Source organism: Kogia breviceps, chromosome 6 (assembly GCF_026419965.1).
Source record: "Kogia breviceps isolate mKogBre1 chromosome 6, mKogBre1 haplotype 1, whole genome shotgun sequence".
Taxonomy (NCBI): domain Eukaryota; kingdom Metazoa; phylum Chordata; class Mammalia; order Artiodactyla; family Physeteridae; genus Kogia; species Kogia breviceps.
In genome coordinates, this window is record NC_081315.1 from 33,101,710 (window position 1) to 33,129,493 (window position 27,784).

A 27,784-nucleotide genomic window follows, 5' to 3' on the forward strand; every position below is an offset into this window, starting at 1 on the left:
AAATGGTGCTGGGAAAACTGGACAACTACATGTAAAAGAATGAAATTAGAACACTCCCTAACATCATACACAAAAATAAACTGAAAATGGATTCGAGACCTAAATTTAAGACCAGACACTATAAAACTCTTAGAGGAAAACCTAGGAAGAATACTCTTTGACATAAACCACAGCAAGATCTTTTTTGATCCACCTCCTAGAGTAATGGAAATAAAAACAAAAATAAACAAATGGGGCCTAATGAAACGTAAAAGCTTTTGCACAGCAAAGGAAGCCATAAACAAGACGAAAAGACAACCCTCAGAATGGAAGAAAATATTTGCAAATGAATCAATGGACAAAGGATTAATCTCCAAAATATATAAACAGCTCATGCAGCTCAATATTAAAGAAACAAACAACCCAATCCAAAAACGGGCAGAAGACCTAAATAGACATTTCTCCAAAGAAGACATACAGATGGCCAAGAAGCACATGAAAAGCTGCTCAACATCACTAATTATTAGAGAAATGCAAATCAAAACTACAGTGAGGTATCATGTCACACCAGTTAGAATGGGCATCATCAGAAAATCTACAAACAACAAATGCTGAAGAGGGTGTGGAGAAAAGGGAACCCTCTTGCACTGTTGGTGGGAATGTAAATTGATACAGCCACTATGGAGAACAGTATGGGGGTTCCTTAAAAAACTAAAGATAGAATTACCATCTGACCCAGCAATCCCACTACTGGGCATATATCCAGAGAAAACCATAATTCAAAAAGACAAATGCACCCTAATGTTCCTTGCAGCATTTTTAGCCAGGTCATGGAAGCAACCTAAATGCCCATCGACAGACGAATGGATAAAGAAGATGTGGTACATATATATAATGGAATATTACTCAGCCATAAAAAGGAACAAAATTGAGTCATTTGTTGAGATGTGGATGGATCTAGAGACTGTCATACAGAGTGAAGTAAATCAGGAAGAGAAAAACAAATATCGTCTATTAACGCATATATGTGGAACCTAGAAAAATGGTATAGATGAACCGCTTTGCAGGGCAGAAAGTGAGGCACAGGTGTAGAGAATAAATGTAAGGACAGCAAGCAGGAAAAGCTGTGGGGGGTGGGGATGGTGGTGTGCTGAATTGGGCAATTGGGATTGACATGTATACACTGATGTGCATAAAATTGATGACTAATAAGAACCTGCTCTATAAAAAATAAAATAAAATTCAAAAATTCAAAAATAAATGTGGTATACACACACACACACACACACACAAATAAAAATAAAAAAATAAAAAGAAGCAGGCCTTGGACCGAGAGAATATATTTGCATTTATCTAGCTGTCAAAGGATCAGTGCTCAGAATAAACAGAACTGTTAGAAATAATTTTTTTTTTAAATTCTAAATCATTAGAAAATGGTCAAGGGATGTAAACCAGTTGGAAGAAATAGTTATGAGATGTTTTGTAATTTAAAGAGAATTAATTACTGCATTTACGTATATGAGTTAATCTAAAGTGCATGCTTCTTATGCACTTTAGAAGAAATGCATAAGAAGCATGCACTTTAGATTAACTTGTAGATGTTAAATTATACAACTATATGTTATTGTATATGTTATGATATGTTGTATGCCTTGTATATGTTAAATTACTGAATGCAAAGTGCGTCCCTTCCACCCATTCTGACCAAAAGTTCTGCACTTCAGTTATTCTTGGGGTCAGGGGCAGCCTGGGTCATTGATGGGGGCAATCATCCCTTAAAGGAAAGCGGCCCCAAAGCCAGGTTCTACCTTGGAAGATGGAGCGGATGCATAGAGATACTTAGGTTGACTTTCCATCCCGGCACTTCAACCCCCATCCTCTCATCCACCTCTGGATGATAGGTTAGCCTTCAGGCGTAGACGCTGGCAGAAATCACTCAAGCTCGTCTGATTGCTGGCTGCCTGGTCTCCTGACGACAGTAGCAGTGTTCCCAGGCCCCTCAGCCTCACGGGGTAGACCTTTACATTTTCCTTTAATTAAATCTGCTTTTGCTTAATCACTAGTACTCAAGACAAATGAAAGATGCTCAACTTTATTATCTCATTCTTTAATTATTAGTATTGTAACATTATTGACTTCTATTTTTTTGGCTAAAAGGTACAGTATTTCACTATATTATGGTTACATGGAGTTTTGTGAGCTGGCGTGTGGCCCTAATCACCATTTATAACATCGCTACTTTGGGAAAGTGTATTCTGCCTTTCAAACTACAGCCTTCCAAATGCACATTTGGAACACAATCCACTTGTGAGCTTGGAACTCTCTGTACTGATGTCTCTTGGCCCAGGGCAGCCCCACTACCAAATGACATGTGGTTTAAAGTTCATGTAACAGTTGGTTCATTTAAATAACGTTAGCTGGAGCTCAGCTTTTAGGTTCTCGGGTTTCTGGTTAATTTAAAATCGAGGTGGCAGCAGAGTCGCAGTGATCAAACAATAGCATGTATGGGGCTCCCGCTCCCTATAGAGAGATGGCACATTCCCGCTCTTCATGGTTTTCCCTGCAGGTTTTAGGACTAAGCTTCTTCTGAGGGCAAGCTTTCCAGTTCTGCTGAATAACTGATCTTGAAAAGACCTCCTTTTTAAAAACCAACTATACTTTGAAGCCTGAAAGTTCAACCTGGGTCATTTCAGTTTATTGAGTGCAGGGGTCCTCTCAGCAGGAGGAAAAACCACATTTAAATCCTTGATGGGGGTTCTTCCCTCTCCCCTCTCCTTGTTTTCCTTTCCCAGTGCCTCCTCTAAGAAGTCTCATCTTTACTAAGTTAGAAGCCAGACATCCTGTCCCAGGCAAGCCAGCCTCTCTCCTGTCCTATCAACAGAGTTAATATTTATCAAACACCTACAACATGCCATGCTCTGGGCTAAGCAGGCTACGTGTCTAATATCACTTAATCTTCAAAATGACCCCCAGTGACAGGCATCAGCATCTCCACTTTGCAGATGAAGCCATATAAGTTAGAAGAGGATAATTGTTTCATCTAACAATGCTGAGCTGCGACACTGCCCCACTAGTGCCCTAATCCCTGGTGGGGTAGGAGGTCCCCTGCTTCATGGAGGTGCCCCCAGGAAACCCCGTCCTGGTGTGGAAGTTGTATCTGTCATTTCTAGTTAAGACCAAGGACTTGCCATCGTAATTCCTCTACCTCAGGTTAATTGCCAAGATCACGCTGCACCTTTTTTCCACAAAAGTCACATTCTCATGAAAGAGAAGTACTAACATTCCTATTTTCTCTTGACTTTAGATATTTGTCCTACTTGGGGGCTTGGAACAAGATCAGTTATAGAAGCAATGCCAAGAGGACACAGTTATTATTTTCTGGAGTAAAAAGCCTTCCAGTGTGCCTTTCTGGCCTTACTTACTTTGCTCCCTACCTGCCATAAGAGCTAAGACTTTTTCTAGTGCCTACCAGTGCCAAGTACTTTACATATATTTAATCCTCAAAACCACCTTATGGGGTAGGTGTACTATTCTTACCGTTACTTACAATTAAGGACAAATAAGGGCTTCTGGGCCATCCCCTCTGCTTATAATGCCCTTTCCTGTCCTCATTTGGATCTGCCCAAGTGTCACCCCTCACCCAAGGGCCTGGACAATTTTGTTCTCTCACCCGGCTTTCCCAGATCCCAGGTGGGAACACATCTCTCTCAACCCTGTGCTCCCACAGCATTTTGCATTTGCCTCTCTATTCCAGACTGCTTTGTGTTCAAGGTGCTGGCACATATGTCTCTGTCAGCCACCAACTGCAAAGGCCTGGAGAGCAGAGACCCATTCTCATCTTTATTCCACCTCTGCATCTAGCGCGATGCCTGGCCTGGAGCCAAATGGAATTGGTGGTGTGGTCACATTCCCAGGACGGATGTTTTCATTTTTTCCTTTTTTTATAACATCTTTATTGGAGTATAATTGCTTTAAAATGGTGTGTTAGTTTCTGCTTTATAACAAAGCGAATCAGCTATACGTATACATATATCCCCATATCTCCTCCCTCTTGAATCTCCCTCCCACCCTCCCTATCCCACCCCTCTAGGTGGTCACAAAGCATGGAGCTGATCTCCCCGTGCTATGCGGCTGCTTCCCACTAGCTATCTAGTTTACATTCGGTAGTGTATATATAGGACGGATGTTTTCCCTTAGCCCATTGCCTGCAGAACTTCCTTCAGGAAGGGGACGGAGCTGCTGTCACTGTGGCCACAGACTTTCATCATCTACGCATTACAGGACCATCGAGAATTCTGTACATCGATACGGACTTAAAATAAGAGGCCTAAACTGTGCCCTGAACATAAATCCATCCAGTTCAGAATGTGCGTATACTTCTTGCTTTATGATGTGGCATTGTTCACCAGGGCAGGGACATACTTTTGCCATCACTTAGAGATGCTGACATGGGATTGGGAGAAGGAAAGCCGTGCTTGGTTAAGGCTTGAGTCTGTTCCATTCTTCTTATTTTATCCTTGTGTCGAAGGAACATAAGTTTTGGTGTTTAGCCACATAACTGCTGAAAATATGTGGCACATGAGTGTTGATGATATAGTTGCTTTTCTAATTTATTCCATAAATGCAGTAATCCTAGCACATCATATAATAGTTGGAATAGTGCATGGATGGAAATAAAACACATATTTATATTACTTTAGAGTATGAGAGAAATGGAATATTAGTGTCTTTGGTTGATTGTTGTTGATTTCACCTTTTTTGCGGGGGAGGATGAAGGATTTCAATTTCCAAGTAACTAAATAGTTATAAACAAAACTTTGGGGCTGGGCATGTTGTCTAATTATGGCTATTTTTAAATTTTAATATCTTGGCATAAAATTACTTATGTATGTTTAATTTTTATAGCAAACATATTTTGCTAGGTCTCAAAAGAAGGAAAATTTTAGAAGCTATCCTAGATACAATAGTTAGTGTATAAGTCAGGGAATAGTTCGACTTTACCAGTTTAAAGTTTTCCTGAAGATATCCGCCAGAATGCCCGTAGTCTTGGGATGACTTTAAGAGAACAACTCAAAGGAAGTTTCATGTGGAGACAAGCATGTGTGATCCCAGTGAGCAGCAAGACTTGAGTCCAGGTCCTACTTCCACTGCTGGCTCTCTAGAAGTTTCTGGAGACAGGGTCTTTATCATTTCCTCTTAGTTGCTATTGTGTTCATATCCTAAAGCATTATTAATGTGAAATAAGGATGAGAAATCTCTTGGGAATATGTCATCTGTGTGAAGAGTTAGCAAAGAGAATGGTCAGAGCTGGTAACATGAGCCTGAACACTTGATCATTTACTGGACTTGGGGGGAGTTAATTATCTTTGCTTTCCAAATAGCCTGAGGAATGGAAAGGACAGCAGCCAACTAGGAATAACTCCCAGTGAGAGCTATTCATAAAAGGAAGATAAGGTTGTGGAAGGTGAAGTTAAATTTGGCTTAACACATGTTGATTTTTTTTCAAGTATGTTCAGTATCATTTTATTGACATCTGAATACATAGGTTGAAATAACTGGAAAAAGATGTCGAAGGCAGATCATGATAAGACATACATTGAATAAAATGATAATGATAATAATAAAAATCAGCAGTCACTGATTGCATTGATATGTTATACATTGAGTTAGGAATTTCAGATAATTAATTATTTATAGTCATTTGTATCTTTGCATATTTATAGCAGCAATTCTGTGAAATGGATTAAGAAATGCTTGTTCTAATTTTACAGATGCATAAATTGAGGATATACTTTAGGCATTTTATTTAAGGTCTTATGGATTGAGTGTCTGCCCTTCATACAGACTTTAGTTAATTTAACACATGTTGATTTTGAGGCCTCTCTAGGCCATGCAGGCAGAGTAGTCCACAGTGAGAGACAAGTCCACTCAGGAGAAAAATAAGGGATAGAGATAGAGATCTGGTGTTGGCCAAATTCACTCTATAGAATGAATGGCATTGTCTTGAAAGTCTGTAATGTGAAAAAAGAAGGCAGCCCAGGAGTATAGTTGATAGTTAAAGACAATGAGTTTCAGAATCAAGCAAGCTTCAAATGTCACTTACAACATACACACTGTGTCACTTTAAGCCTTGGGATACCTGACATTTTTAAAAATAATAGACTTGAGATATAATTCACATACTATACAATTCACCCTTTTAAAGTATATGATTCAGCAGTGAAACTATCACCACTATATAATTTCAGTACATTTTCATCACCCCCAAAAGGAAACCCATATTCATTAGATGTCACTGCCCATTTCCCCTTTCTTCCACCCACTAGCAACCACTAATCTACTTTCTGTCCATACAGCTTTGCCTGTTCTGGATGTTTCATATAAATTAAATCATACAGTATATGGCCTTTTGTGTATAATGTTTTCATTTAGCATAATGTTTCAGGTTGTAACATGTAACAGTACTTCATTTCCTTTCATGGCCAAATAATATTCCATTTTACAGTTATACCACATTTTGCTATCCACTCAGCAACTGATGGGCTTTTGGGTTGTTTCCACTTTTTGGCTCTTATGACTGATGTTGCTATAAAAATTCAGATACAAGTGTTTTTGTGGATATATGTTCTCAATTCTCTTGATCATAACATCTAGTAGTACAATTGCTCTGTCATATGGCAACTCTATGTTTAAGATTTTAAGAAACTGCCAAACTGCTTTTCAAGTTAGCAGTACCATTTTACAATCCCACCAGTAAAGCATGAGGGTTCTGATTTCTCTACATCCTCTGACTTTTTGTTTCTAGCCATTCTGGTGGGTGTGAAGTGGTATCTCACTGTGATTTTGATTGTATTTCCCTAATGACTAATAATGTCAAATGTATTTTCATGTGATCATTGGCCATTTGTATATCTTCTTAGGAGAAATGTCTTTCTTTGCCCATTTTTAAATTGGGTCATTAGTCTTTTTATTATTGAGTTTTTATATATTCTGGATATCAGTCCTTTAGTAGATATATGATTTGCAAATATTTTCTCCCATTCTGTGAGTTGCCTTTTAATTATTTTGATGGTAGGCTGTGAAGTGCAAAAGTTTTAAAATTTACCATTTTTTCTTTTGTACCATGTTTTTGGTATCATATCTAAGAAATCATTGTCTAATCTCAGATTGTACAAGTTTACTCCCGTGTTTTCTTCTAAGAGTTTCATAATTTTAATTCTTATATTTAAGTCTTTGATTCATTTAAAGTTAATTTTTGTGCATAGTGTGAGGTAGTGGTCCAACTTTTTTTTTTGCATGCAGATGTGCAGTGTTCTGGGTACCATTTGTTGGAGACTATGCTTTCCCCATTGAATCATTGTCTTGGCACCCTTGTCAAGAATAAATTGACCATAAATATAATGGTTTATTTCTGGACTCTCAGTTCTATTCTTTTGACCTACAGTTCTATTCTTCTGTCCTTATGACAGTACCACACTGTCTTGATTACTGTAGTTTTGTATTAGGTTTTTAAATTGGGAAGTGTGAGTCCTAGAACTTTCTTCTTTTTTTCCAAGATTGTCTTAGCTACTTTTGGTCTCTTGCATTTTCATGAGAATTTTAGAATCAGCTTGTCAGTTTCTGCAAAAAGTAGCTGGAATATTGATAAGGATTGTATTGAATCTGTAGACCAATTTGGGAGAGTATTGCCATATTAGCAATATTAAGTCTTCCAATTCATGAACATGGATGTCTTTTCATGTATTTAGTTCTTTCATTTGTTTCAATGATGTTTTATCATATTCAGTATAGAAATCTTACACTTCATTTGTTAAATTTATTCCTAAATATTTTCTTCTTTTTAATTCTATGGTAAATGGAATTGTCTTAATTTCATTTTTGGATTGTTCAATGCTAGAGTATAGAATTACAATAGATTTTTGGATGTTGATCTTGTATTTTATAGACTTGTTGCACTCACTTGTTAGTTCTGATAGTTTTTTAGTGGATTTCTTAGGATTTTCTGTATACAGCGTCTTGTTATCTGCTAATAGAGGTAGTTGTTTTACTTCTTCCCTTCTGATCTGGATTTTTGTACTCTTTCACTCTCTTCTTTTCCATTCCCTCCCTTCGACCTTTCACCTTCCTTCTTTATGTCCCCCCTCCTCTCTTCTTCTTCTTTTTTTCCCTTTTTTCCTTATCATGCTGGCTAGAATTTTCAGTAATATGTTGAGTAAGAGTGCTTAGGGTGGATATTACTCTTTTTTCCCCCTGATCCTAAAGAGAAAGCATTTATTTTTTTCACTGTTAAGTATGATGTTAATTGTGGCTATGTACATGGCTTTATCAGGTTGAAGAAGTTCTCTTTTATTCCTAGTTAATTAAGTGTTTTTATCCAAAAAGTTGCTGAATTTTGTCAAGTGTTTTTCTGCATCTATTGATATGATCATGTGGTTTTTGTCCTTCATTATATTAATATAGTGTATTACATTGATTGATCTTTGTATGTTAAACCAAGCTAGCATTCCTGAGATGAGCCGAATTTGGTCATGGTGCATAATCCTTTCAATATGTTGCTAGATTGTTGAGGCTTTTTGCATCTATATTCATAAGGAATATTGGCTCGAAGTCTATTTTCTTGGGATTTCTTTGTTTCATTGTGGTTTCAGGGTAATATTGGCCTCATAGTATGAGTTGAGAAGTGTTCCTTCCTCTTCTATTTTTTGGGATGAATTTGTGAATGACTGATGTTAGTTCTTCTTTAATGTGTGTTAACATTATCTAATTTATTGGGTTAAAATTGTTCATAGTATTCCCTCATAACTTCTGTGAGGTTGGCGGTAATGTCCCTCTTTTCATTCCTGATTTTAGTAATGTGGGTCTTATCTCTTTTTATTTTGGTCAGTCTAGCTAAAATTTTGTCAGTTTTGTAGAGTTCTTTAAACAATCAGCTTTATTTTCATTTATTTTTTCCATTGTTTTTCTATTCTCAATTTTATCAGTTTTCTTCTCTAATCTGTGTAACTTACTTTTTCTGCTCACTTTGGGCTTAGTTTGCTCTTTTTGTTTTTTAAGGTGGAAGATTAGGTTGTTGGTTTGAAATCTTTCTTCTTTTTTAATATAGGCATTTACATCTATTTCTCTCTGAGTGTTGCTTTAACTGCATCTTACATGTTTCGGTCTATTGAGTTTTCATTTTCATTCAGCTAAATTTCAAACACACTTAGAAATGTGGTGTTTAATTTTCACATATTTGTGAATTTCCCAAATTTCCTTCTGTTATTTATTTCTAATTTCATTCTTTTGTGATTGGAGAACATTCTTGACATGGTTTTGGCCCTTTTAAATATATTGAGCCTTCTTATATGGCCTAACATATGGTCCATCCTGGAGAATGTCCCATGTGCATTCACTTGTGTGTTGAGTTTGAGGATTTGGGGGCTGATCAAGGAAAGACTGGAGCATGAGATGGCTGTGGTGCACAGTGAGCTTATTGGGCAGTATTTGGACAGGGCTGCATGAGAGGGGAAGAGCCTCACAGCAGAAGATTTTCCAGAGACAGGGGCCACCATCCAAAACGGGAAGAGGGTAAGTGAACTCCCAGAGAAGAGGGAAATGGAGAGGGGGCTTAGGTGTCAAGGTGATGTCACTCAGCAGCAAGGTAGGGGGGTTTCTGAGTCAGAGAGCTCTGAGGGGCAGCAGTGGTTCTGGGTCCTTTATGCCTACAGGGTTTGTCTTCTCTATGGCTTGCAGATATTGGGTGCAGTTTTGCAGGGTATACAAAGCAGGCAGGCTCTAAAGGCTAAAAATATGTTTACTTTGGATATATTTTAAAGCAATTGGGTATGTAAAAGTTTGAGTTTGGCTTTGGGTTGATGGTGCCAACTTCTTGTGAAAAAGTAAACAACATGAGGGCCAATATACAGAGGTCACTTATAGAACAATTGGAGAAAAATGTGTATTCTGCAGTTGTTTGATGGAAAGTCCTATAGACGTTTGTTTGTCTGGTTGGCTTATAGTGTGTTGGAGTCTTCTGTTTGCTTTTGATCTTCCAGCTATTCACTCCCTTGCTGAAAGTGGGTTTTGAAGCTTCTATTATTGTTGAGTTGTCCATCCACTTTGTCCCCTCCCACCTTCTCCTTTGCCTAGATAACTCCTTCTCATACCATAAACAGTCATTCAGGATTCAGGTTTTTGGTCTGGACCTGTTGACCAGGGGGTAACTTTACTGGTCTGGGTTGGTTTTAGTTTAAATTTTATTTTCTAGTCTTTCATCACAGGCCAGTGTGCACATTCTAATCCTCTGAAGGACAAGAATTTAAAGGAGCTAAGCCAGGAAGCATGAAGGGACCATGCTACACTCAGAACCTCTCCCCTTTCTATATCAGCAGTAAGTCAGTGTTCAGATTGTTAGAAGTCCAAAACACTAAAAATATTGTTAGGACCTCCCCACATCACCCCCATATTTTCATGCTGTAAACAAACAAACCCCCCCACCCAAAACAAAAAAACCCACTAACTTATTTTAAAAGGTATAAGTAAGCATACAATGGTTTGGTTTTCTTCTATGGTGACTATGTTGATGCTTTTTTATAAAATCAAAACCCAAAATCATTTGTTTTCCCCACAGTTGTCCTGTTTTTAGGACCCCTGCTTTACTGGCACGCTAAACACACTGTGTTGCCCACCATAGAATCAAGTACTGCAAGTCTCCTTTGCTCCCTAGGGCCTGGGTGGCAAGCATCTGGGGCGTGGCTACCACTCCCTCCTCCCAAGCCCGTGGTAGATACCATCAAGGCCACATGTATATCCTCTTCCACTGAATGTCTGTTAATGTCTTTACCCATTTTCTAAATGCATTGTTTGATTTTTTTACTTTTGACTTCTGAGAGCTCTTTATATATTCTAGATACAGGTCTTTTGTCAAATATGTGGTTTGCAAGTATTTAATCTGTAATTTATCTTTTCATTTTCTAATAGGGTCTTCCACCACCCCTATGTTGAGGTATGATTGACAAACAAAATCGTACAATATTGAAAGTGTACAATGTGATGAATTGATATACATTTAATGGGGTTTTCTTGAATAGCAGAAGTTTTACATTTTGAAGAGGTTTCATTTATCAGCTTTTCCTTTTATGGATTGTGCTTTTGGTATCAAATTTAAGAACCCTTTGCCAGGTCCTAGGTCTTGAAATAATAAATTTATCTTGTTTTTTCAAAAACTTTTATAGTTTTACATTTAAGTTAATGACACATTTTGTGTTAGTTTTTGTATACCATGTGAGGTTTAGATTTTTTTTTTTTTTTGCCTATAGGATATTCAGTTGCTCCAGCACCATTTGTTGAAAAGGCCATCCCTACTCCATCATGTTGCTTTTACATCTTCTTAAAAAATGAGCTGGGTTCATTTCTGGGTTCTGTATTCCATTCCATCGATCTATGAGTCTATCCCACAGTACCATACTGTGTTGATTACTGAAGCTCTAGAATAAGCCTTAATATTAGGAAGAATGATTTTTCTTGCTTTATTCTTTTTCATAAATATTCTGGCTATTCTAGGGTCTTTCCCTTTCAATACAAATTTTAGAATAACATTGTCCATATTTACAAAGGAGCTTGCTGAGATTTTGATAGAAATTGCATTAAACCCTTAGATCAGTTTGAAGAAAGCTGACATCTTCACCATGTTGAGTTTTTCAATTTATGAACATGGTATGTCTCTCCAATTATTTAGGTCTTTTTTGATGTCTTTCATCAGTATTTAGTAATTTTCAATGTACAGAACCCATACATGCTTTGTTACATTTATACCTAAATATTTTAATTTCTTTGGAGCAGTTGTAAATGGTATTATGATTTTGTTTTGATTTCTACTTGTTTGTTGTTAGTATATATAAATACAATTGATTTTGTATGTCAATCTTGTATCCTAGCTCCTATCCATTCCTAGTTTGCCAAGAGATTTTATCATGAATAGGTATTGAATTTTGTCAAATGCTTTTTTTCTGCATCAATTGACACGATTGTATGATTTTTTTCTTTAACTTGTTGACATGGTGGATTACATTGATTTTTGAATATTGAAATAGCCTTATATACCTTGAATAAATCCAGTGTGTTTGTAGTATATTATTCTTTTTACACATTGCTGGATTTGATTTGCTAATATTTTGTAGAGGATTTTTGTGTCTAAATTCATTAAAGATATTAGTCTATAGTTTTCTTTTTTTGTCCTTTATTTGGTTTTGGTATTAAGGCAATACTAGCTTCATAAAATGAGTTGGGAAGCAGTCCCTCCTCTTTTATTTTCTGGAAGAGATTATGTAAAACTGGTGTCAATTATTCTTTAAATGTTTCGCAAAATTCTCTAGTGACACTTTCTGGGCCTAGAGATTTTGATTTTTAATATTATTTTAATGTGAACTTATCTGTACCCATAAGAACAAATGGAGCCTAGGAAGACTGTGTTCAGGAAAGTCTGGAGAATTTTGGGTCTCAGTTAATATTGTATGTCACATGTGTATATGACACATTAGCCTTTGTTCTTCTTGAGAGTAGTCATGTATGTTGGTCATTGTTGGGACCTCAGCACCTAGGACAGCACCTGGCACATAGTAGGTATTCAATGTAAGGTTGCTGAATAATTGAAACGACTCTCAGCACTCTGCTGCAGATTGGAAGCCTGATGCTGTTAGAGGGCAGCATGGAAACACCCGAATCTCCTTTGGGGGTGGAAAAATCTTTTGGGAAGAAGGGAGGAGTAGATAGTACTTATGGTTCCATTTTTTCCCTCTTATTTGCCTAAGCTGCTTCCAAGCAGGCCATGGTCAGCCATACCACCTAGAGCAACCCAATGTTCTCAAGAATTTGAAGAGCATGGGTTGCTGGTGGGGCAACAGAGTGTGTCGGGGTAGGACTAGGGCTGGTTGCAGACTGGTGCTCCTTCCTGTTCTGGGTGCCTCCATACACAGAAACAAGCTCTGAGAATTCCACCTTAAAACAGACGATGAACAAGAGATGAGAATGTATTGAGATTAAGCTTAACTTATAGAGTAATAATTCTTAATTATTTATTGATGAGTAGTCTCAGGCTTGCAGAAACTATTGACTTGCCTAGGTCTCTCTGAATTTCGAAAGCTACACCAAGGTGCTTGCCACTTGAACTGAAGTTTCTAGTCTGGTAAGTGGTTTGTTCTGACATCCCTTAGATTATACAGTTATAGATTTCCTTCCAGAACTACATTTGTATGTGGGTGTACAGGAAAGCACATGCATGCATGAGGAAGTGCATAGGTTTTTAGGTATTGCTACTGGGAGCCAGTAAATGACAGTAAGTTCTCGTGCTTTGCACATTTCATGGTATAGTAGAATGTCTGGGTTGTTAAATTAATAATTATTATTACTCTCTTCTGGGACATCTTGGGACAGTTAAATTCTTTGGTTTTTTCTTCTAATGCTATCTGTATTAACTGCTATTTTTATCAATAGATTTTTTTTTTAAGCACCTATCTATCTGCATTATTCTCTGGACAATCATGGACGGCTTTAAGAAATATTTTATTATGCTCACTTGCTCTTTGTTTCTCAGCTAACTGTGAATTCATTTGTTTGTCATTTGAGGGTGTGGGGATTTTATTGATTATAAAGGCAAAGGGCCTTATGCCAGGTTTATTTGTAGTGTCTAGAACAATACCTTCAGCACGATAATTGCACAATGTTGAGTCGTCAATATGTAAAACTGATGATAAATACTTAATTTCTAGGGCTCTGTCCTATTAGAAAATATTCTGGTACAACTCAGTGAAAGCTCTCTCCTTGCAAGCACCTTTACCTGAGTTCGACCTGAACCAAACATTCTATTTTCTACCCGAGTTGATCCAGTCTCTCCTTTATGCCATCCCTAGGCATGTGCATACCTCCCTCTTAACACAGCATGTTGGAATTATTTGTTTGCATGCCTCTCTCTCTTACTGGATTGAGAGTTCCTTTTGGGAAGGATCTGCCTATCTTCAGTGCCTAACACAATTTCTAACTCTAGAATAGAAGCTGAAGGAGAGCGTGATCACTGTGTATTCACCACCTAGAACAGCACCTGGCATGTAGGGTAAGCACTCACTACCTGTTATTGAGTGAATACATCGATGGTGATAGTTGGTGCTCAGAAAATCTTTGCTGAGTTAATGAATTAATGTGCATTTGTGCAACAATTTCATGGGCAAAAATCACATTGTTTCATAATCCAGAGGCAGTGACTGCATGCGGGATACATATGCCTGGACTTGCTTTCCAAGGTGACCCCTCCCGCCATCAAGAACATTGTAAACCTGGTAGTAAACAAGATTTGAAAGGTAAAAAATCAAATTATCATTTGATGACAGAATAGGGAATGAAGACTGGAGGGTGCTGTTAGATAAAATGGATCTTTTTTAACTCTATGAATTTCAGTGCATGTGGACAGAGCCTTTGAACACTTAGGAAATGTTGCCCCCAAAGTCTTATAAATGTGTTCTTGTACACAACTCATTTCTCAGGTTATTTAGAAAAGGGAAGAGGAGTTACATGTGTAGTAGATGTGTAGTTTTTATATCTCTAAACTTTCCTGATCTCCTATTTGGGGCATTTTAGCAGTTTATTAACAGGTCATGAATCATCTTAGGAAACTCAGAAATCCAATGTTTTCTGATAGCTTGCTTTCTTTTTCCAATAATGGGTGAACATTTGTGTTTTTATCTGCCTACAAAAGAAATCTAATAATTGAAAACCTAATGAAGAATACAGCCATGATTATTTCAAAAATGAGCCATATATATATTTGAATCATCGTGCAAAAGAAAACAATAAAACAGAATGAAAAATGAACCAAAAACCTACCTGCTCTGTCCAAACATGTCTCATTGGCTTATAGGCTTGCCAAAGATGGGAACAAGATGTGTGTGGGCATTGGAAAGTCCATAGAGAGGCCCATAAGGCAGGATGCAGGCACGGGAGTGATGCCTCTACTACTTCTTTACAACATGACCAAAGGAGACTGTGTCTGGCATTAACGAGCTCTCCAGAGAGTTTGCATCCCTTAACACCGGCAGGTGGCTTTTGTTTTGATTGGAAAGGGGGCATTCAGACAGGTCAGTTTCTTCCAAATGGTTTCTTTCCACTACTTTTGGATGTGTTGTACCTATTTTCACTTTCTAATTCCTAAATCCTTGGTTTACTTTCTTTTGTCTTTTATCTCCCCCCCACCTCCCTTTCTCTCACCTTTTCCAGGGTTCCTAGCTTCCTGTTTCAAATGTTTACAATGAGTAATGGCCTTGATCATGAGTGTCCCTTTTCCAGTCCATGCGTGCCTTTTAGGAAGAGGGTTGTGCCATGAGTTTGTGGAATCGGTGAGAAGCAGAGTCAGGTGGTAATCCAGAGAAAGATGAAAGGAATCGTGCAGCTCAGGTAGGCAGAGGGCTCTATTGACTTTTGGAGCTAGAAGAGCTTGAAGCGCTGTAGAGAGATCATGGCTGTATGTTCAGGAAACTTTTAAACTAAATCAACAAAATGCTATCAGATAAAAGTCTTCAGACTAACACCACTAAAAATTTCAGATTTGCCGAGGACACTCTGTTGCTTTCATGTATTACCTGTCCTTATGCTTCATGTAACTTATCAGTAGTAAATATATAATTGTAATTGTGGTTATTTTCTTTCACTCTCTCATGTAAACACCATGAGAACAAGGACTGATGTCCATTTCCACAGCACTTAGAACAGGGCCAAGCATGCAGCAGATGCCCAATCAGTATTTGTTGAATAGATGAGTGCCACCCTGTTCCTATAATCCATCCTGGATTAAATAGAAGGTACAATTTGTCATCTGAAAAGCCTGAGTTTTAGCTCTGACTCTACCTTGTGGCGGTGGGTCCATGCCGCCTAACCCCTCTGAGACTGTTTCCTCGTGTGTTTAATAGAATTTCTCTGGAGGCTCCTAAAATAGAACAACGAAGCGTTTGGATGGACGCTTTGTGGATGGGTGCCCTTCTCACCTTCATGCTGTTTTTTCACCATCCCCTCCCTACCCTCTGCCTTCCAATGGCTACTCTTCAAATCATGGCTCTGTTTAGCTGAGCATTAGAGTTGAAGTGGGGAAAGAATGAACATTTTTGCAATGGTGATTCTTTTTCATTATAAAAATCTGCAGAAATGAAAAGCACAACTGTCAAGCTTGTGAACCGTAGGCTAAGACTAGTGTCCCCACGAGCTGCCGCGGGACTGCTGAGACCAGACAAAAGCCTGCCCATCCCTGCCTCCCAGCAGGGTCCGCAGTGGTAAAACCTGAGTGAGATGGGAGGTAGGAGTGGGTGATGGGTGGTGTGGGGAAATGCACTTCCTGAGTCACAGAGGAAATGGGCACTTCAAACTGTGGGAAGGCTGGGCCTCAGGACAAAGGAGGTGACAACTCTTGTTCAGCTCCCTTCCCAGTTCCTCCCACAAAGAAGACAAGACCCAAGACCAAGAGTTGGTAAAGCAGGAGGTAAAGTTTATATACAAGAATATAATGTTTATCTGAAATATTTACAGTGTTGGTTAAAGCAGTATTTTTACAACTTTTTCAGGTCAACTACTATGTATATTACAGGTAAGCTACAATGGTTTAATTTGCAAAATTAAGTAAAAAAAATGTTTTAAACAAAGCTTAAAGTACTCGGGTCAATCATAACATCAGTCTGTCTTGCCCTTTATTTGAAGAACTCATGCTACGGTGGTTAATGTGGTTTTTATAAATGGAAGTACTCTACCTGGAAATGCAAAATGTAATACATGCTAGAGTTGTAAGTTCCCAACAGGGATGTAAAATGACAGGTGAATTGTTATAAGACTTAGATGCCGAGTGTCAGGCTGGAGCGGACAGAGAAGTTGAGATAACAGCCAGCTTTATCTCAACTGGGTTTTGGACCCACAACAGAAAAGTGAAAGTTTGGGCCACATAGAAAAGTAAAGCTATTTGCACGTTATGGCAACCTCAGCAGAGAGTGAAAATCAGTTGACCCAAACCAAACAACCAAAAAAATTCAAACCCAAGTCACAGTTGCACGTATTCAAAACTAGCTTTTCAGTGAGCTATTTTAAAACTTCATAAAAATCTTCGTGATTTTATTAGTTGGAAGATTTCGACAAGATTTGGGTGGGTTATTCCTTTATGTGAAAACAACTCTTTGTTCCTGAGGCCTCCTGGGGCCTTATAACTCAGAAAATGCCAGGGGTGCAAACGTGCAAAAGACAGGGGAAGCCGCTCCAGGCTGGGGCTGGAGCTGCGGGGACTGTGCTTGGGAATTGAGTGCTGAGGTCCCACAGCGGGAGTGGAAAGGGTTAGGGTTAGGGAGCCCGGGGGTGGCCCCGGGACTAGCACTGCAGCTTGCGGATGCTGCGGGAGATGCGCTTGAACTCTCTCTGCCCCTTCTGCCACCGCTTAACAGAGGTGATGACCAGCTCTCCGCCCAGTTTCTGCCCCATGACCAGGTAGGGCGCATTGATGTCATTCATCTCCTCGCACGTGCACTGCAGGCTGTCTTTGAGCCACAGCACCGACTTCTTCAGGTCCCTCTCGGACACACCGTTCAGCTTGTAAATGGTCTTGCTCTTGGTCTCCAGGATGATTTTGGTATCTCTGTTGATGTAGGTGATCTCCTTCACTTTTATTTTCAGTGCTACAAAGACAAGAGAGGACAGGGTGCTAAGGAGGGAACACATCCCACTGCATATTTGTGACTCGGCTTGGGAGAGGGAAGAAGAGCTTCCCAGGGCTGACGGGACTGTCAGGGGCTGCGGGTAGGGGGCTGGGAGTTGAGGGCAGCAGGTGGCTCCATTTCTAAAGCCTCAAAGGGTTTGTCAGGCACTTTGTTTCAAACCAGCCATCCTTTAAAAACTCTCTTTGCGGGGACTCAATTGACTTTTTTCCCTGCCCTTGTGTTCTTGTGTTTGTACGTAGGCTGCCTGTGGTGTGTGCTCTCCTTGACAAATGACTTCCCCTATTGGAAACTTCAGCATGAAAAGAAATGCCTGACTCTTAGGTGAAACACGATCCTTCTGTGGCCGTAAACGTTAAACTCAATTTATTACATCGGAGAGGTTTTTGGACAAACCTGTAAGGAAATTATATCACAAAATCATTGTTTTCTAAAGAACGAACTACAGGGAAGGAGAATTGATCTTACAGCTGCATTTGATTTGGTAAAGTAACTCAGAAAAGACAGCCAAGACTCTTTTTAAGAGAACAACATGTTTAGCTGTAAAAGTGTTTTTCTGAAGACCTCATCCTCATATGCTATCATTTGCCTGTCAGAGGCCAAGGCGTTTACAGATCATATATGTACTGTTTCCAAGATGGATATGTAGACTCATTAGAATGCTAAGACCAAAAGTAAGTGGTTTACGATAAAAGACACATTTTATAGTCATGAACAGTATGCTTTGGGAAAGACAACCCTACAAACATACATGCTGGAATTAAATTTCAAGACTCCATGAAGGCAGGGAAAGGATAGAATTTTAAGGTTGGAAGGGATCATCCAGTTAAAATCTCTTCTTGGTACACAAAGAATCTGAAATCCAGAGAAGTTTAGTGACTTAACATGAGGTCACCCAGTTAGGCTGTGCCCTGGCTGAGTCTAATTCCCAGAACTCTGGTCCCCAAACCTCCTCCTGTAACACCACTGTGATCTCTTAGGCATAGTATCGAATTTCTTGTCCTGGTTGGTGCATTAATACGCCCACTGTAATGTGTCTTCAGACCCTTGGTGACATGAACAATTGTTCCATATAGATGACATGCAGGTGTGACTTCCTGACTCTGATGGAGTTTAGTGCATTGTTTAAATTAGTAATAGATGAAGAGGTTTTTTTGTGTATATCACTTTTCTGGAAACTTCTTCCTCTTGCTTTCTTTCTCTCTCAGAAGGAGAATTTGACTAAGCGTGGCTTTTCTAGTCAACCAGGAAATGACTGAGGCTCAACCAGGTAAATCAAGGATACTGGGACTGGCCAACCATTATTTGTCTGATATGCATCTGGGCTGTAGTACTGAGTTCTCAGGGTTTATCATGAGATAAGCCACATGGCAATGTCACATGTTCCTATGGCCTCTGCCTAAGGGCTGGGAGTGGGGAAGGCATATGGTGGGAGAAGTGATTGTAATGTTACCTGGGAGCCTCATCCATAGCACAGACAGAGCATGTGTGAGATTTCGCCTGGTCAAATTAGACATTCTTGTGCTCCACATATCAGAAGAACCATCACTTTTAACATGGGGGGAGATTTATTACTCATCTTTCTCTAGCTATGAAATAACCAACTTTGTAAGAGCTTACCATGGGAAAACTTCAGACATTTCCTCCCTGGGTTTTCAGCTGGGACCAAATATAGGGAATCAAAGCCCTCAAATAACTTTTCCTGCCCTGGAAGATGTGAACGGAGATGCCACACATGGTAGGAGGCAGGGGTGTTGATACTTGTCTGCTCCAACAATAGGCTGCATACAGAGGCAGGCAGTTCTGGGCTATTCTTTCTCCACCAGTACTTTCCCCACTGTAATAAGGAGGTCTTCTTCATCTTCCCTGTACTCCAAGTGCAGGGGGGAGAGTGTCATGCTTTCATGGATGATTCAGATTTCTACCCTTGTTCCTTCTACTCTTTCATTACTCCCCCAGAGTACAGAGGCCATGTGGAGAACCACTTATAAACCAGTATAACATGCACCCCCTACAATTTAGGTTCATTATCCCCTTTGGGACAAATTGAATGTGGAGAAATAGAAAACAAAGCTTGTGAGGTAACTGCATGTGTGATACCTTAAGTGCAATGACTTCCAAGTTGTTTTGAAAGGCTCTCTCCTCTAAGGAGAGGGAACGTTGAACACACACACACACACACACACACACACACACACACACACACACACACTTCTTTGGCCCAGGTCTTGATACAGCATCCTTAGAAAGGAGGTCTTCTGTAAGGTAAGCCACAAAGCAAGCAGGTAATGTGTGTGTGCGCGCGTGTGCTCTAATTTCAACTTTTTTGGAGCCCCACTAAACTTTTTCATGGAAGTCAGGAGAGAGATCTGTACTAAATCTAGTGCAAAGGTCATAACTTGCCAGAAGAAAATGATATTTTATATACATTTTTATAGAAACTTTATTAAAATTATATTAAAAAGTTCTTAATCAAATCCTGTAGCATGGAAGCTAAGAACGTGTTTTGGGCAAGGCTCTGGAGCTTTAGGGTTGCTGCTGCCAACATGCCTGGCCCTCTCCTACTTTGACAGTTGTATGTATTAGAATATAGAGATTTGAAACCCTATCATCCATCTGTGGCTCTCACTGAGGGGAAGGACTGGCTAGGACTCAGAGTTACATCCTTCCTTTCCCCTTCCTCAGCTGTTTGAAGCTTCTCCTATAGCTACGGCTGTCCCGGGACCTGCTAAGGTTAAGCCCAGGGCCCTTCCTGCAAGAGACCTGGGGTTGTAAGGGGCAGTGATTGGGTTGTTTCCAGTTTCAGGGACCTGGCCACGTCTGAGATTTCTGGGCTGGTAAGTTGTAAGGAGAGGGTGGGAGGGCAGTCCTCCACAGTGGGCACTGGAGTGATTTCTCTGTCTCCAGGACTTAGTTGAGTATGTAGAAGTGTTCATACAGATCTGTTACAGTCTGTTATAGTTAGCTAGAACAGGGACCACATCTGTTTACCAGTAAATTCAACCTTCTGCCTGAATAAATACTTTTAAATACCAACCCCTCAAACACACCCCAAAGTGCCTGCTCTTGGAATGGGAGGAAAACACAAATGTCTCAGGTATCTCGGCAAAGTTCCTGGACACCCCCAACTCCTCCCCCAACACAGCACTGATCCTGTGTCTAGCTGGCTCCTCTGCTCCCCTTGGAGGCCTGAGGACACAGATGAGGTGCTGCTGGAGCTCTCGGTGGACAGTCTCCAACCCTCCTTCCTCTTATAGTTCTTTCTTAAGGGGAGTGACCCACACGCCGTGGAACTTGGGTATCATAGCTCGCACATTATTTACTGTCCTCCAGAACCTTGTCATCACGACACCTTGCATGTATCTTGCCAAAGTAAACTCCTAGCTTTATTGTTTCTTCTTTTTAAATTTAAGGAAACTCTCCCCGACATATTATTAACCAGTACCTTGGATATATTCACTGAGGGTGGAACATGGGAAGCAGAGCATCATGGGTTACAAATAACATAAAAATATTTGTTTGGCACTGGAGTAAATTTCAATTTTTGGCCAACTTCATGCCTTGAATCTGTTTTGCTGAGGCTAATATTTACATGTTCCCATCCCTGGGACACATGTTAAGTGACTAAAAGAGAACATGGTCCAAGATTATGCTTGTTGGCAAGAAAAAGCCATAGTGAAATGAAAAATGTGCCATCGGAAATTCATAATGTAAACAATTCTCATTACTTGATTATTGCTTAACGGAGCAATGACTCTCACCTAAAAAGATACAACTCGATACAAGATAGTTACACAGGGAGGAAACTAGGATAACACAGATGATTAGCTCAAGGAAAGACGAGCTGTGACGATATGTCACCCAAACTTTTATCTAGTAACATCTTAATGAATAGTACCTTTAAGTTGTACCGGGCAATAAAACTTCTGTTGTTGGTGGGGTAGTACTTACCAAAATCATTTTTACAAAGAGTTTCCATTATGTCGTTGTCATCTTCATTTTTACTTTTGCAGGCTTCACATACCTTTGGAGCTAGAAATGTGAGAAGTTAGTAAGTTTGCTTAAAATGAAACAGCAGATGGCATTTGTAAACAACTCACAGGGGCTTATTCAGGCAAGAGTAGCAATTGTCCTGTAAGACCTCAGCTTCTGCCTCATTTATGAAAGTAGGACCACTCATTCCTAAGAGAGTCTCCCATGTCTCCCATCTTTCGGACAGGCAAAAATGCCCACATGCTGTGTATCGTGTATGATGACTCCCCAGGCAAAGGGCGCCCTGGTGGAGTGTGCAGGTGCAGCCGCAGGTAACTGAGACACGCTGCAGCTTTTCACTCTTCCTCCCACTCCTGGGACAAACTCGGTCTCTGAAAAAGTTAGTCCCAAAGCCTCTCTGAGGAGAAAGCACCAAAAGACCCTTAAGGGATTTTGGAAAACTAGCAACCACAAACTACGGCCAGAAGATCATCTTTCTCAGCTGCAGGTCACTGGTGCAGCCTGGCCTCTGCTGGGCTCTTCAGCTGACTTGTCTCTCGGGGGAGTCATTTCAAGATATTTTCAGGTCTGGACAGGGCGGGGTGGCTAGCATTGTAAGGCTCACATCTGGGAAGCACACCTTGGAAGCACACCTTGCTAATGACTATAGCCTGCTCTAAATGGTTCTGTATCACCTCGTGCTCTCTGCCAAGTTTGTGCTTGAGTTAAGCAGCATTTATTTCACTGTTATCTTCATCCCTGGTGCAGATTCTTCTTGCCTCTCTTTGCCTGTTTCAAACTCTCCAAAACAAACAGACAAAACAACAGCAACAACAAAACCCAAACAAACAAAAACCCAAAGCTTCTCCTGAAGCCAGTGAAAATCTGACCAAACCCAGGAAGGTACACTAGCACAATCATGAGAGAGCCTGCTAAAGGCTCTTCGAAAAGAGTCTGATTCCTTGGGAAAAGGGAAAAAAGAAAACATTCATTTTCTCCCACTTATAAATGTACTAATGCTGTCTTTAAAATTTAGGTGAAATTTCATTAATATGAAATTGCATTTTCGCAGGGAAAAAACTATATGACTCATTTTAGAAGTAATTTATCAAATAAGAAAAAGCACAGAGCAGATTTTGAAACACATAAACTTTTATTTTGAAGGGAGAAATGCCTTTTTGGAGAAATGTAATATATAATGTTGGTGGGACTGTGAAAAATAAAACCAAAAGCAACACACATAAAACTGCCCTTAACTCCCCTGTATCAAACAAAATGAAGCTTTTCCAATTAGGAGCTCTAGGAGTGTATATAAAATGTTACTAACCTGTGTTGGTTGGTCTGTGGTATATGTTGGACAAATGTTTGAAATATGCCAAACATTTGCAATAAATTATAAATCTAACCAATAAGATGATTGCAAACTCACGGTGCCTGCCAGGAAAGATTGCTAAGCAACTTTGCATTTTCTTTAGTTAATGATGGCTGTAGGAAAACAATTAGAGATGGAAAGGGAGATGCTGGAGGAGCCCTGAAAGGGATTAGGAAGCCCCCTTTCCATCCAGGGGGGACCTAAATCAGCTCAGACACATTGTATATGTTTTCCTTTCAGGAAGACTATCAAGAGCCCATGAGGTTTTCATTGCTTTGATGGTTTCTGCACAGGAACTCCCCCTCTATTTTCTAAAAAACTTGGGAAACTCTCTTTTGCACGATTTTCTCCAGTTAATTAAAACCACTCCTAAGATAAAAGCTGATTAGCGATAGAAAAATGATTCCTGGAGATTCCCTTTGTGCCCTCTTTCTTGGACTTCTGAGCAGTTACAACCAATGCTCAATTTTCAACACGCAGGAGCCCGTCCTGCTTTTTATTTTCAAAGCCTAAATAGGCAAAGAACAAGAGAGTGCCTTAAACGACTATCTGTTTGCACATTTTGGCGATCGTGCCTGTAGGGAACGTCCCTGTGCCTAGAATCCTGCCCAGTGGTAAGAACGTGCTGCGGGAGGCTGAGGCCAGCGTGCTCTGGCCAGCGTGCTCACCGCCAACCCCTCCTAGCAGGACCACTTCCAACACTCTCAGTTGCGGCCCCCGTGCTAGCATCTTCAGAAAGAATTGTACATATATCTACACGGGAAAGATCTCTTCCAGTTCTACGTTTTCTCCCCCCACCCCCCTTTTAAACTGTCCCTAAGAAAGAGCAACTGGTATAACTCGGGAAGGGAATGAGAGACTTGGCGTGTGTGTTTCGGGGGAAGGGTATCTCAGATTTGTCACGATGACACACCAGGGCAAGGAGAGCGTCTGCCCTGCCTGGGACTGGCACCCTCGGCGGGGAAGCATCGCGATTGGGGGGCGGGGGCCGCGAGAACACCCCCGGAAAGTCTTAGTGGAGCTGGTGGGGGGGGTGTAATAAGGAGGAGGGCTTACCTTCCTCGGTGGCCGGCAGGAGGTGGTCGCTGCTAGCGAGGGGGATGCAGAGATCGTTGTCCTGCGGGAAACGGTCGCACTCAAGCATGTCGGGCCAGGGGAAGCCGAAGGCGGACATGACCGGAGCGCAGCGGTCCTTCACCTGCACGCAGAGCGAGTGGCACGGCTGGATGGTTTCGTCCAGGTCATCGAGGCAGACGGGGGCGAAGAGCGAGCACAGGAACTTCTTGGTGTCCGGGTGGCACTGCTTCATGACCAGCGGGATCCAGGCGCCTGCCTGCTCCAGCACCTCCTTCATGGTCTCGTGGCCCAGCAGGTTGGGCAGCCTCATGTTCTGGTACTCTATGCCGTGGCACAGCTGCAGGTTGGCCGGGATGGGCTTGCAGTTGCTGCGCTTGTAGGAGAAGTCGGGCTGGCCGAAGAAGAGCCCGCGCGCGGAGCCCAAGCAGCAGTGCGAGGCAAGGACGAGCAGCAGCAGCGAGCCGGGACCCTGCGGCATCGTGGGCGCGCGACCCCTGGTGGGGCGGAGGGAGCCAAGGCGGGGAAGCGCGAGGCGGCAGGGGCCGGAGCTCTTCCCGGCCCGCTCGTTGCGCTCGGCGCGCCTCGGGGCCTGGGAAGCGGTTGGTGGGAACGCCGGGACGCCGGGCGCGCGGACTGCGGCGGCGAGGTGCTCTGCGTTCGGCTCCGCGCAGCAAGTCCGCGCGCAGCTCCAGGGGCCTCCGACCCGGGGGAGCGCAGTGAGCCACTGCTGGGGCCCGGCCAGCGTTTTCTTGGCCTTTTTAATGCAAATCTGGAGGTGGGGGGAGCGAGGGAGGAGCCAGTGGAGAGTAATCCGAGGAGGTTTGGTCACTACTCTCTGGGTCTGGTTTTCCGTTGAGAATGCCCCTCACGCGCTCCCTGGAAGGAAATTCTGGCTGCGCCCCACCGACCCCCGTTCCCCCCGCCCCACAGGATGCTGCCAAGCGCGCGCTCTAGGACTGCTGTAAACAACAAACAAACAAATAGACCAGCCTGGCAGCTGCTCCCCAACAGTGAGCGTGCAGAGCACGGGCTGCGGGAGATAGAGGGACGTGACCAGCGGCCTTGTCGCCAGGTCCCTGAGGGAACGCGCTCCGCCCCCCGCGAGGCCCGGGCGTGGGTTTGTTTGACCCCAGCACGAAGTTTCTGCTCGGGCCCCGGGGCTGCGGGGCGGAACTGCGTTCCAGGCAGTCGCGAGCCAGCAGCCGGCAGGCTTTTTGTGCCCCTGGCCCGCGCCCAGGACCTGCCCGCCAGAGGCCGTCTCGGCCTGGTTGCTCTCCTCTCGGATCCCCAGCCTCGGTTTCCAGCCTGGCCCAACCCGTACAGTGGCTCCCGCCTGCCCTTTCAAATATCAGAATATATATAAGTAGAGTCGTATGAGCAAAACTTTTACATGAAAAAGGAAATATCGTTAAAACCTTGGGGGTGTTGTTGTGCTGGGGTAGGTCTAGAAAATTTGGCCATTGTGGAAGCACCTCTACAGGGTTTCGTCAGAATCACACACGACTGCCCACCATTTCCCAGTTTGGGAGAAGAGACCTGCCCTCCCTGCCTAAAGGAACGGGTTGACTCAAGGCTCGAAGGCACCACGCGCCCTAACCTACTCTGGCCCTGGCGGCGGGCGCTGAGGAGTGTGTGCCCTCAGGGCACGGTTTGGAAAGGCTGGTGCCCGGCACAAGGGACTGGTAGAACAGGCTGGGAAGGGGTGGGGACAGAGGAAGAAGCCCTGCTTAGACAGCCACGAAGCCTGGGCAGAGGCGGCTCCTTCATGCTACATATGCCGGCGGGAACCGGGTGTACGGAGGCGAACAGGCAGAGGGCCTGTGCGCTCGCGGAGATGGGGATCTCGTGCCCCGGATGACTCCAAACTAAGTTCACAGCTGTATACCGGCACTAGGGTGTCAGCAGGAGGAAGAAGGTGCGTGTGTATGTGGGGGGCCTCCTTTCTTCTAATCTCCCCGAGTTTCCCCTTGTGGCTGATCGTCTCCTCCCTCTTAGCCACTCCCCCCTCCCCGCAGGTTGGCAGTGCAGCTCCAAAGAGAGAATCCCCGGAGAGCGAGACTCCAAGGTTCTTTCATATGGAAGATGGGCGCATTGTTATCACTTCACGGTCACTTAGAGCCATCAGTGGGCTCCGTCCGCAGCTTCTTTATTTCCCTCCTTCCGGAAGATGCTTTGGCCCTGGCGGCCCCCCAGGCCCAAGTCGCCCAGCTAGCTTTGTGGTCCCACTGCTTAGAGGAGGGGGTTAACGTGGGATGGCAAAAGCCCACTTAGTGTTTTCTCTTACCCCATCCTGGCCGTGAACCCACCAGGAAAATCGCCACCCGGAAGGAGAGTATCTTTTGATTCTGACCCAATAATCTGGGTCCTTAAAACCCCAGCTTGCGTCTTGTCTCCTTTGACGCTGGTGCTCTGCAGGAGAAGGGCCGGGGGCGGCAGCAAAAGGCCGCTCTTCCGCCGAATGGGTCCTGGGTCTTTTTCGTGTCTAAGTAAAGCACTAAGATGCCTAAAAGCCCCGCTCCCCAGTACAAACTACTTTGAAAATAAATCCCCAATAAAACGGAAGCACATCGAACCAAGCAGCTAATCAGAGCATCTCTGAGAGATGCTAGGACTTGGACCCGGGGCTGGGATGAAGGCCCTCCCGCCTCCACCGCCCCCAGCCCCAACGCCTTCCCCTGGGTCCCCTCCACTTCTCAGACCCCCTCGGGGGTCAAGGAGCCCGAAGCCGGTCGGGCTGCTTCGAGGCGGTGCGCGGCCGTGCACCCGAGAGAGGCTGTGGGCCCAGGAGCCCTTGGGGCCCGCGCGGCCGGCCGCATTGTTTCGAGAACCCGCTGCCACACTGGCCGCCAGGGGGCGTCGGGAGCCGCACTAGGAGCTCCATCGCGGCCGCGCCTAGTTTCGCGCTCGGGCCTGCCTGGTTCCGGGGTCGCGGCCCCTCCACGCACCCGCGCCGCCCAGCCTAGACCTCACCCTGCACAGGCTGCGTCTTCCTCCCCCACCTCGGGTCGCAGCCCGCTCCCTTTCCCTTCCGCCGCTCATTAGCGCCTGGCCAAACGCGTGCGCGTGTGACAGGCTCACCAGCCAGACGAGCAGATTGCAGACGAACAGGAGAATAACCTCTCACCGAGGCCCGGACGCAAGCGCGGACTGTTGTCTGTGTGACTAATGCTCGAACACAGATGCTTGGCGCGTCTCCCCCGCCCGGGTCGCTATGCCACCGCAGAGAGATGGACGCACGTGGTGCAGCCCAGCGGCGCCTTCAGTAACCTGGACTCTTCTGCCCTCCATGCCGGCCCTTGGGCCTACAGGTCTCCTCCGATCCATGCGAGTTATCAAAATCCGCCAAAGGCTTTTGTTTTCCACAAATGGAGAATCCATGCTTACCCTCCTCACCCCTCCAGCCCCCACTCCTCCGGGGTCTATTTAGTACTTGACGACGTTTTTAGGAACGGAAACTATTCGCCCAAACCCAGGATAAGTAGTGGGGGTGACCACTCCTCTGAGGACCGAAGTACCTCGCCGGGCGACCTGCTTAAAGGGGTGGCCCATGGGCCCCAGGTGACGGGGTAGGGCGTGCTCGCCCCCCACGGTGAACTACACCCCACCCGAATGCTGCAGGCCTGAGAACCTCAGCAACCTCATGTTCTGGATTTGGCCCCGCTTCTCTGCTTGTTTT

At 43.0% G+C, this 27,784-nt stretch overlaps 1 protein-coding gene across 1 annotated transcript; it reads right to left on the reverse strand.

Annotated features, from left to right (window-relative positions):
* Positions 1-16,459: 16,459 nt before the first annotated feature.
* On the reverse strand, positions 16,460-27,235 carry SFRP2 (secreted frizzled related protein 2). The gene is made up of 3 exons (XM_059066697.2): positions 24,088-27,235; positions 21,639-21,719; positions 16,460-17,648 (listed from the first exon to the last, which is right to left on the reverse strand). Exons 1-3 carry the CDS (start codon positions 24,584-24,586, stop codon positions 17,344-17,346), a joined length of 885 nt encoding a protein of 294 aa, XP_058922680.1. The 5' UTR covers positions 24,587-27,235; the 3' UTR covers positions 16,460-17,343.
* Positions 27,236-27,784: the final 549 nt, after the last annotated feature.